General features: G+C 42.2%; 1 protein-coding gene across 2 annotated transcripts; it reads right to left on the reverse strand.

Annotated features, from left to right (window-relative positions):
* Positions 1 to 657: 657 nt before the first annotated feature.
* Positions 658 to 11,629, reverse strand: LOC121765348 (endoplasmic reticulum metallopeptidase 1-like). Of its 2 annotated transcripts, XM_042161460.1 has the most exons (15): positions 11,489 to 11,629; positions 10,923 to 11,306; positions 10,328 to 10,566; positions 9,733 to 9,889; positions 9,409 to 9,486; positions 9,113 to 9,187; positions 8,902 to 9,021; positions 8,165 to 8,317; positions 7,545 to 8,070; positions 7,290 to 7,446; positions 7,009 to 7,118; positions 6,758 to 6,870; positions 6,033 to 6,390; positions 5,601 to 5,951; positions 658 to 1,037 (listed from the first exon to the last, which is right to left on the reverse strand). In XM_042161460.1, the coding sequence occupies exons 2-14, from the start codon at positions 11,262 to 11,264 to the stop codon at positions 5,644 to 5,646; spliced, it is 2,736 nt and encodes a 911-aa protein (XP_042017394.1). In that variant the 5' UTR covers positions 11,265 to 11,306; positions 11,489 to 11,629; the 3' UTR covers positions 658 to 1,037; positions 5,601 to 5,643. The 2 variants fall into 2 exon arrangements, with proteins under 2 accessions (XP_042017394.1, XP_042017393.1); XM_042161459.1 differs by lacking the exon at positions 658 to 1,037 and having other exon boundaries at positions 5,221 to 5,951.
* Between the last annotated feature and the right edge of the window lie 86 nt (positions 11,630 to 11,715).

Here is an 11,715-nt window from a genome sequence, read left to right on the forward strand (position 1 = left end):
TTCGGCACGAGATTTTATGTAGTGTTGTTTTGTGAGTTAAAGAAGAGAGGGTAAAGTAAGTGAGAGAAAAGTAGAGATAAAGTTATTTCTATTTTAGGAAACGTTTCATTTTTCATATGACAACTCAAAAAGGAAAACGTTTCATTTTTAATGGGACAGAGGGAGTACAATTTATCGAGACAAGCTTTGAAACGTACCTACTCGTAATGTGTCTGAAATATAATTGACGAGTAAGACTGAATTGGTAAGACGCTTTTATTTCATCAAGTAGATAGGTTAGGAGTTTATGTCATCATAGCTTTGGAATAAATAGAAATATATGAAAAACTATTATTGATCATTTGAAAAAATTATAAAAATCAAACGAAAAAAACTAAAACAACTCATCTAAATAGTTTATTTTTCTTTTTTTTTCTTCACTATAAAATGTAAAAACAAGTAAGAATCATCATTCCCACCAACCATTCGTGTCGACTCGATAACAATCTCTCTGTGATTCACTCAGCATGACCACTCGTGTCAACACGATAACGATAACGATAACGATCAATTCAAACGAGGTGCGTGTGAGGATTATAGCAGCTGCTGATTTCTCCCCTGTTAGAATAGTATCGAGAAACACAATCAAGAATCAATGAACAAGAATGATGAACACACTTTGGGAAAAATTTGGAAAGCTTTCTTGAGAAAAATCTAAAATGGATGTTATCTGTTACAAACTGAAAACATCTCTCTCTCGTTCTTATGTATGAGAACCGAATAAGAGAGCTTAACAACTAACAAACTAGAAAGCTGAAACAAACACAAAAAACTGTTACAAATCCAACGGCTAGTTGAATCTACGGTTGACATTCAATCTTGCAGATGGCGCGCTTGATCGGACGGCTCCTGAAGCTCGGGAGCTGTGACCTTCTTCTCGGCAGCTCGGGACTCTTCTCGGCAGTTACGAGCTCGGGACTCTTCTCGGCAGCTCGGGACTCTTCTCGGCAGTTACGAGCTCGGGACTCTTCTCGGCAGCTCGGGACTTTACTATTTTCCTCACACTCAGCAACTAATAATCATTATTCACAATCTCCACCTTGAATATTATTTGCTGAGTGATCAACTTCTTTACACATCCCAACCAACTTCAAACACAACTCAAACTTCTCCCTCGGTAAGGTTTTGGTGAGCATGTCGGCTGGATTTTCCAAGGTGTCTACCTTAAACACCTTCACCCTTCCCTTCTCTATCTCTTCACGAATGAAATGCAGACGCACATCTATGTGCTTGCTCCTCTCATGAAACACATTGTTCTTAGCTAAGCTGATGGCACTTTGGTTGTCACAACCAATGGCTACTGCCTTCTGACTAACACCAAAATCTGCAGCTATCCCCTTCAACCAAAATGACTCTTTCACAGCTGCTACCAAGGCCATATATTCGGCCTCTGTGGTGGACAATGCAACCACACTTTGCAAGCTGGATTTCCAGCTCACTGCACTTCCATATAGGGTGAAAATGTAACCTGACTGGGACTTTCTACTGTCAATATTCCCAGCATAATCACTATCACAATAACCCACCAACGCATCCCCTTTTACCTCCTTATTTCCCTTGAACAGGATCCCAAGGTTTCCTGCTCCATTCAAGTACTTTAATATCCACTTCAAGGCTGACCAATGCTCCTTGCCATGGTCACTCATGAACCTGCTGGTTACACTGATGGCTTGAGCCACATCTGGCCTCGAGCTGATCATTGCATACATGATACTCCCCACAATATTGGCATAAGGGACTTTCTGCATCTCAGCTCTCTCTTCCTCAGTTTGTGGCTTCTGCTCAACAGACAATCTGAAGTGTTGGGCCAGAGGAGTTGCTGTAGGTTTTGTGTCTTGCATCTTGAACTTTCTGACCAATCTCGAAATGTAATCAGACTGGTTCAACCAAATCTCCTTCTTGGATCTATTTCTAACAATGTTCATGCCCAAGATCCTTCTAGCATTCCCAAGATCTTTCATATCAAATGCTGACTTCAGATCCTCTTTGATCTCTTGAATCACCTTCTTGCTTGAACCAGCAACTAGCATATCATCCACGTACAAGAGCAAATAAGCCACCACCAGACCCCCTTTCTTCTTGATATAAACGCATTCATCATATTTCGATCTAGTGAAGCCATTTGCCAAGATATGATTATCAAACTTGATATGCCATTGCCTACTAGCTTGCTTGAGGCCATATATACTCTTTTTCAATAGACAAACTTTGTTTTCCTCCCCAGCTTTGGCAAAGCCCTCTGGCTGTTGCATAAAGATTGTTTCCACCAAATCTCCATGCAAAAAAGCCGTTTTCACATCGAGCTGCTCCAGCTCCCAGTCCAGCCTTGCAACCACTGCCAAGAGAGTCCTTATGGATGTGTGCTTCACCACAGGAGAGAAGACCTCACTATAATCAACTCCATACTCTTGTGTGAAGCCCCTTGCTACAAGTCTAGCCTTGTATCTGATTTTCACATTATCAGCCGACTCCAATTTCTTTTTGAATATCCACTTGCAGCTCACAATCCTTCTTCCTTCAACTTTGTCTACCAATATCCATGTCCCATTTTTCAGCAAGGAGTCTATCTCCTCAACCATGGCTTTCATCCACTCACTTCTTTCTTTGCATTCCATGGCAGCTTTATATGTGGCTGGTTCCCCAAACTCCACCTCCTCAGCTACACATAATGCAAAGTAAAGCATCTCTGAGTCAGCATATCTGGCTGGCATTTTGACATTCTTTCTCCTGACTCTATCTCGAGCTAACTGATATTGACTGAGATCCTCAGTCTCTGCATCTGACCCTTCTTGTGGCTGATCAATATTTCCATCATTTGCTCCACCTGGAACCACCTCTTCAGACTCCACTTCAGGCTCCACCTCAGGCTGTATTCCAGATCTCATAGCTTCATCAGATACTGCAGCAGCCTTTGCAGAACCTTGTGACTTATTGAAGGGCATCACAAACTCATTGAAGACTACATCTCGGCTCACAATGATCTTGTGATTTCCAGGTTCAATGCTCCAAAGCCTGTATCCCTTTACACCAGGTTGGTATCCCAGAAGCACACATTTCACTGCCCTTGCATCCAGCTTACTTTGCTTGAGGTGTGCATAGGCTTGGCAGCCAAATATCTTGAGATCTGAGTAGTTTCCATATGTCCCATACCATTTAAAGTCTGGAGTGTCACTCTCAATGGCTGAAGAGGGACATTTATTCAATAATTTCACAGCAGTTGCAGCAGCTTCAGCCCAAAATTTCTTCTCCATTCCTGAACTGAGCAACATACACCTTACTCTCTCTAATATGGTGCGGTTTGCCCTTTCTGCCACCCCATTTTGTTGGGGGTTTAGTGGAACGGTTTTGTGGCGTCTGATCCCTCTATCCTGGCAGAATCTATCAAATTCTTTTGACAAAAATTCGAGTCCATTGTCTGTCCTCAGACAGCCCAGAGATCTGCCTTTCTCTCTTTCAACCATAATGCACCAATCTCTAAACTTAGTAAAGGCCTCAGATTTTTCCTTCAAGATATATAGCCATATTTTTCTGGAATAATCATCTATTATGGTCATATAATACCTCCCTCCTCCAACTGAATTCACAGGGGAGGGTCCCCACAAATCACTATGTGCATAATCAAGAGGTGCTTGTGATAGATGTTTACCTTTTGGATAAGGGAGCTTCTTTGACTTGCCAAGAATACACTCTTCACATGGCTCACCATTCTTGCTTTCCAGCCCATGAATAACTCCCTTTTTAATCAACTCCTTAATGCTCCCAGCTGCTGGATGCCCGAGTCTCATGTGCCAAGTTTTCACAGATTCTGGCACAATGTTGTTCAGTTGACTGCCCCTGATCCTGACTGCAGCTCCACACAAGTAATAGAGGCTTCCCTTCCTCTCTCCATGCATAATCACAGTGGCCCCCTTCTTGATTTTCATCACTCCATCCGAGGACTCAAAAGTGCACCCCTTCTTCTCAAGCATCCCTAGTGATATAAGGTTTCTCTTCACTGTGGGGATCAGCCTAACATCGCTCAAGATTTTCTCAGAGCCATTATCCAGCCTGAGTTTTACATTCCCTATAGCTTCAACATGACATACTTGATTGTTCCCAAGTATAACTGTCCCAGTTGACTCTCTCAAATCAGAGAAAAATTCCACACATGGACATATGTGGAAGCTGCACCCGGAGTCAAGAATCCATGAACTCCCATCCTCATATGCCATAATATTCAATACCTCAGGGGACTCCTCAGCTTCTTCCACAAAATCAGTGGTGTTCTTCCCCTTTCCAGATTCAGCAGCTTGTTTCTTTTTCCAAGCGAAGCAATCCTTCTTTAGGTGACCCGGCTTCTTGCACCAAAAACAAGCTCGAGTCTCCTTTTGATCAATTGAGGGTGCCTTGCTATTCTCACCAATTTTCTTGAACATCTTCTTGGCTTTGAACTTTCTGACATTGAGGCTCTCTGGAACAACTTCAGCCTCCTTGCATCCCTTCTTGTGCAGTTCTTTGGCCCTCAGAGCATTTTGAACTTCTTGGAAAGTAACCGTGCCTTCCCTTCCAAAGAGTATGGCATCTCTCAATTGATCATAGGACTTTGGCAAGGCATTTAATAATAGTATGGCCTTGTTTTCATCACCAATGGAAACATCAATGTTTTCCAAATCATCCACTGCCTTATCAAAGTCTTCCAGCTGCTCTAGTATTCCCTTTTCCTGCGAAAACCGGTATGAATATAGCCTCTGCTTCATGAAGAGGCGATTTGCGAGGGACTTTGTCATGTATAGATCCTCAAGTTTCTCAAGAACCCCAGCGGCGGTTGTCTCTTTTGCAACTTCCCGCAACACCTTGTCGCCCAAGCACAGCACCACCGTGCTGTGTGCCTTTGCAAAAACCTCTGCGCGCTTGGCCTTGGCCTTTTCATCGAGCACTTGGCCTTCACCTTCCTTGCTCGCCGGCGCCAGAGCCTCAGACAAACCCTGCTGGATCAACATCGCCTTCATCTTCATTCTCCAAAGGCTGAAGTCGTTTTTCCCGGTAAATCTTTCTGCTTCGAATCTTGAAGCCATCATCAACACCGATTCAATCTGATTTTGATCGATACTCTTGCCGGATAGTTCCCACAGACGGCGCCACTTGTTAGAATAGTATCGAGAAACACAATCAAGAATCAATGAACAAGAATGATGAACACACTTTGGGAAAAATTTGGAAAGCTTTCTTGAGAAAAATCTAAAATGGATGTTATCTGTTACAAACTGAAAACATCTCTCTCTCGTTCTTATGTATGAGAACCGAATAAGAGAGCTTAACAACTAACAAACTAGAAAGCTGAAACAAACACAAAAAACTGTTACAAATCCAACGGCTAGTTGAATCTACGGTTGACATTCAATCTTGCAGATGGCGCGCTTGATCGGACGGCTCCTGAAGCTCGGGAGCTGTGACCTTCTTCTCGGCAGCTCGGGACTCTTCTCGGCAGTTACGAGCTCGGGACTCTTCTCGGCAGCTCGGGACTCTTCTCGGCAGTTACGAGCTCGGGACTCTTCTCGGCAGCTCGGGACTTTACTATTTTCCTCACACTCAGCAACTAATAATCATTATTCACATCCCCGTTGCCTAAAACGACACTGGTAGACTGCTCAGGAATGCCAACGTGTGGGGAGACGTCGACTTCCCAAAGAGGGAGCACCACCGTGGGAGCTTCCGGATAATGGTCTCCATCGGCGGTGTCAATCTGTCCACGTCCGTTCTGAGCCTCAGGAGCTGCTCGTCTCCGGCACTGGCCGTCCGAGTGCTGTTCCCCGACCAGAACAACGAGAGGTGAAACTTGGTCGGCGCCTCCCTCCCGCCCGAGAACTGGATGGTGTGCCATCCATCCACACTGCTCTTCTCACCAAGTGGAATCAGCTCATCGGAGTCCGCATCTGTATGCGATACGACAATGTGTTAAAAACGGAATGAATGGCGCGATGTGTCTGTAGAGTTGAAGATGAGAGAGCATATACCTTTCAGCTGGAAGTCCCCGACTTCTCCGGTGTTGATCGCTAGAGACCAGCGCGTAGAAATTGTGGTGTCGATGACGACTTGAGTCTCTCGATTCTCTCCTCTCGTATCCTTTGCAACGTGAATCGACGGAATGTCGGATTTCAGCCAGCCGATTCCGGCATCTTTTTCCGTCCAGCAACTGTAGTTGACAGAAAATGTAACGAAATCTGAATATCTATTCCTCCCACAAGCAAATCCTTCTCCGATATGATCCGCCTCCTTGATCAAATTTCCGGGAGTCGTCGAGAACATTGAAATGTACGAGACTGGTTCGAGATCTCCACCGTTTACCCGTGTTGCATCCACGACATGTACGACCTGGACACCAAGAAAATGTTAGGATATTACGATGACTTCTTTTTTTCGTCACTTTACCACGTGATCGGTCAGTCAAAACCCTAACCAAACCGATGGGTCGGAATTTTTTGAAATTTTGACCAAAGCTAAGGTTCGGTTTTGGGTCGATTCGGCCAAAACCGAACCTATTCAATAGATTCGGCCTAGGAAAAACCAAATCTTTAAGTAGTCGCTTCAGTTTCGGCTGAATGGTTCAATTTTGGATCGATTCGCCCGAAACCGAACCGACTACTTAAGATTCGGTTTTTCCAGTATCGTCTCGGTTATACTCTAGATGGACTCATTATAAAAAAAATTAACATTCTTTGATGGTTCCACAAACACTTACGTTGACCCCTCTAGCTATATCTTCCGTAAAAGGTGGGACGACGCCTCCCCACACGGCAACTAGAGATAGCACGAGCAGACTGCTCGTAGCAATGACAAGCGGTACTTTTGCACCTAGAGAAGAAGCGCATACGATCGTTAGCATAAACCTTTCAGAAATTCACCATCCTTCTTGTGATAGAAATATATATTTTTCGGATGGAAAACCGTTTACAAAAGTTGAGACGAGCGAAATAGCAGTGTATCGGGTACCTGATATGTGAATATACGACAGTAGATACACCAACGCCAAACATACTACTGCAGCAATGAATATAGCAAGAATGACATTTCCTAGCCAGTCGTGGCTAGCACCGGGATTCCTGCAACGATAACAGCCATATTACAAGCAAGTCTAACTAGGTAAAAAAAAGAGATCTTTTAACACTTGCAGGAACTCATTAATACCAGTCTCAATACATCTATACGATGAAGGAAACGAGACACGAGAAGAGAATAAAATGAAAGATAACGAGAGATCCCGGAGCCATTACCTTACAAAACGAATGGAGGTTCCCATTATAGTAGCTGACAACCTAATAACCATGCCGGAAGACAGTAGAAGGGGCACGGACAATCCAATTATAATTGTCGCGGTTTTGAGTGGCTTTGGCAGCCTCGTTGGAGACAACGTTGCTTCGAGAAAACCATCTAGACATACCAGAAGAGGAAGATTGATTAGGAACGGTATAATCACAATTAGGATATAATTATTGCCGGGATGTGCCTCAGCTGTCAAGGAAACTTACAAGCAAATGCAGGTGACGCTAGCCAAGTAAGGGCTAGATAAGAAGAGCCGATCTTGTAGTAATTTCCGAGCATCAAGAGAACGAACCATTGCACCAAACCAGATTTAAAGATCCATCTCTCTGCATCTAACTTCGCCAAAGTGGTCTGCAAATTAGCAGGTAAATTTCTCCTTCTTTCGGTGAAAGTACGGGCCAAATAAGATTCGAGGATAATATAACCAGCGTGTTGACCGGTGAATGCTCCAAGGAGAGCAGGCGCACCGAAGAGACAAAGTGCCAGCCATGGGTAGGCGACATACGGCACGGGTGAGGATGATATGATGGTGAGAACGAAGGCAACGGCTACGGAAAAACTAATGGAAAATATCCACATTAGCACGAGACTCAAACACCCTAGGGCCAACGATATGACAGCAGAAGAACCGCCCATCAACAACGACGTAGTCCATAACAAAAGGGACTGCATGATTATCGAATTGTAAAGCATGTTGGCTAAGCGCTGACGAAACGTGACCATGTATGTTCCCTATTAGGAATCATGAGTCAGACAATAATTTAGAGTGGCGTATATATAAAAGTGTTTGTGAAGAAATATGCGTAACAAGAGGCGATCAAGATACCAGAATGTCAAAATATATTGCTTTCTCCTCGTTGGATTCCACGGCCTTGTTTTCTGGAAGGCTAGGGGAGGCGGCTGCACGAAGCAAGAATGCGAGCATATTTTCTCCAAGATGTTGAAGAGAACCAGGTTGCAATAGTTCTAACTTGTCGTTCTGCATTAGAAAGTGGCGTTACTCAAGCTCGCGTTGTAATAAATAGAGGGGAAAGTGCAAAATAAATCATGAACTTTATATCCATTTTTGCAATTTTGACCTCACTTCCAAACCTTTGCAATTTATAATATATGCAATTGGGGCTTTCCCTAATTTTTCTGGCCACGGGAAAGATGAAGTGAACATCTATACGGACCAAAAAGATGACGTGGCGCACCGACATTGACAAAAATCCCATAGAGAAAGATTAAACATCATTGTTTAGTGTGCAACTAAGAATTTTTTTGATAATATTCGATTAATGTACATTTTAATTTTGCTCTCAATTGCACACTAAACGACGTCCTTTATTCCAGCCTGGTGCCCACATCGTATTTCCAGACATCGCAAAAATAAGAAAGATTTGGTATTAATATGCAAAGGTTTCAAAGGAGACTGAAATCGCAAAATGAATATAAGTTCGTAATTATTTTGCAATTATCCCCAAAAAATATGCTATGTTTCCTCACAATAAAGAATGCATTGCTACGTCTTTAGTAGTAAGCCTAAATCAGTCGTAGTTGCAGCATAGTTTTGCATATTACCTTGGTATGGTATACAGCGGTATAATCTACGTAGGCAAAGTCAAGACCTGAAAGCCCCGCAACCTCTTTGTAGACTTGAAAATCAGTTGCTGATTTTATAGCCCCCGAAGAAAAAATATCCTGCAGCATTGAGATATATGGTAAGGAGGAAGCACGGATTTTGGTTATGCAGACGAGATCATTCCAAAATTATTTCAGTTTTCCAACAAACCTGAGCAACGATTTGAGCTGACGGGTACTTTGCTACGGCAGCGAAGTTTTCGATTGCCCAAGGATTAGGACCAGCCTGTTGAAAAAATAAGCAACACATCAAAAAGGAATATGATCCACTAAGCAGTGTGGTTATGAAAGCAATATAGCTTGTTTTTATCGATTGAAGTGAGCAATGTTATAATTTACATAGATTACGAGTGAGGCGATAGGAATGTGTCGACAGATATATAGTTACAACGAGCCATTGGAAGAACGAAGATAAGAGTAAGTGTTTTTATCGAGTATAGATTATACCTGGAAAATACTAGATTTGCCGCCTATGCCCATCGCTTCCAAATCGACAGCTACTCTTACTGTATCACTCCAAGGATGCTGCATAAAATATACGCTTCGTTGATATTACTATTGCTCCAGAGAATTGAAACTTCAGGTTCCACACAAACACTTATACACCTCATCTATTTTACATAAGAAACTCGGAATTTTCATAAATTCTCATATTCCTTTATGTCATAAAATTTCTTTGGAAGAATTTTGGCAAATGAAATTGGACTACCTCTATTTATTAAGGTGGTGGTGAATTATCTATATATTGTATTAGCTGAATGCGAATATAACCTGAGTGACAAAGCTGTGAGCGCCATTCAAACCTTCCTCTTCTCCGGTATTAAATAAAAATATAACAGAATTCTTGAATCCATGAGCCCACTGTGAAACTCCTCGAGCAAGCTCCAGCATCACAGCCACGCATGAACTGCAATCGCCAGCCCCTTCCCTGAAAATCGAATGGCAAAACAAGAAGTGAATATTTGCAATCGCCAGCCCCTTCACAGATTTCTGACTCCATCGTTCAAAACAAACGAATAATAGTACTACTTATTTGAATCAAAACTCTAAAAGTCGCCACTTAATACTAAAGTCGTTCATGAAAGGCAAACCCCCAACCCCAAGTAGGATTTACTAACCCCAATTAACATTTAATCATAATTAGGATTCAATTAGGATGGATTGATGGATGCAACGTCTATCCAGATAATATATCACAAATTCCCTCGAGCTATTTCCAGTTTTGAATAGACATTTAGTGAGTTTTAGAGGAAGGGATGTTTATTGGAGTTTAAGAGAAGATAACAAATACGAGAAACACTAGAAAACCAGATCTCGGGAGAAGCTACAAGACATGATATAGACTGAAAGCATATTGCAAATGTACCCTGCAAAAACAGTGTCGATGTGGGAGGACACCAGAATTGCTCTTTCTTCTGCTTCAGATACATATTTTGGCGTGATTCTCAATACAACGTGATTCAAATCTGAATAAACAAGGCTTTTCCCTTTAAAAAGTCCACCAACCATAATGTTAGCACCAGATTTTACATGGAATCGATCAACCTCCACATTAACCTCCCAATGAGCCGTTTTCTTTATAATTTCTGCTGTTTCTGTCACATACTGCAGCAAAAAACAAGAAGTTGAAGCCGTGCATTAAAATCTCAAATACAAAACAGGTTGAAGCAAGTTTTCTAGTATACATCATCTACTTACTACTGTTACAAAATTAGCACAACGCAATCACTAAATCAAGAAAAAAACACGGAAATTAGTAGTTCAATTAGTCACAGCATGACTACAAACAAGAAACATGTCGGAGACCTCAAATCAAGTTTTAAACAAGTTGGATTATCAGTACTTTCAGGCTCCATAACTCAACAAATACGGCATATGCAATAACAAAAGTTCAAAACAACGAAATTTAAAAGGTCAAGCAAAGGTACTCAACAGACATGAATGAGAAGCCAAGAAACTACCTTCACAGCACTCTCAAGAGCATCAGAACCAACGGGGTGCGGGCCCAATTGAGCCAGAGCTTCGACATGTTTCATGGCCTCATGCTCCGAGAACCCCCTCTTCCCGACATGCTCGAGCGCCAAGGGCGCAGGAAGGCTCTCAAACTGGTAGTGATACACACCCCAAGACCCATATATAACCAACACAAACAATGTAAAAACTACATAACTTGACCTCTTAGCAATCAGAGCCACATTCTTATCCCTCGACGAACTTTCCCCTTCTCCTCCACTATTTTCTTGATTAGCAGCAGAACTAATTGAATTAGGCTTCAAAGAAGCGCATTTACTCCTCTGTCTCATCTCCCCTCAACTCAGTTCACAGTCAATTCAGTTGAGATAACCCTGAAATCATGAATTGTAAATCAAGATTGCAGCTTTACATCAAAATCATGGCAAGAAATATTGAAAATAGGAAACCCAGAGCTGAATTCTTGTGTTATCAAAATCATGGCAAGAATTTAGGATTTTGATAACATGGGATGGTGCTTTGCATCGATCATTCAAACATGATAAAACAGCAATACCTGAATTGGGAGTGGATTTTTTTTTTGTCGAAATCAAGAGAGATGGCGAGAGAGAGAGCTCCGGTTAGTAGAGTTCGTTGTTGGCTCGGAGTTGTTGATGTCTTTTACAGCTTTTACAGTGATTTGTGAAATATAGTTGCGAAGTCAAAACTCTCACTACGACGTCGTATGCTCTTCGAGTTCATCATATTTCATAGAGCCAATTTTTAATTTATTTTTCTCTATAT

The sequence above is a fragment of the Salvia splendens genome, chromosome 14 (assembly GCF_004379255.2).
Source record: "Salvia splendens isolate huo1 chromosome 14, SspV2, whole genome shotgun sequence".
Taxonomy (NCBI): Eukaryota; Viridiplantae; Streptophyta; class Magnoliopsida; order Lamiales; family Lamiaceae; genus Salvia; species Salvia splendens.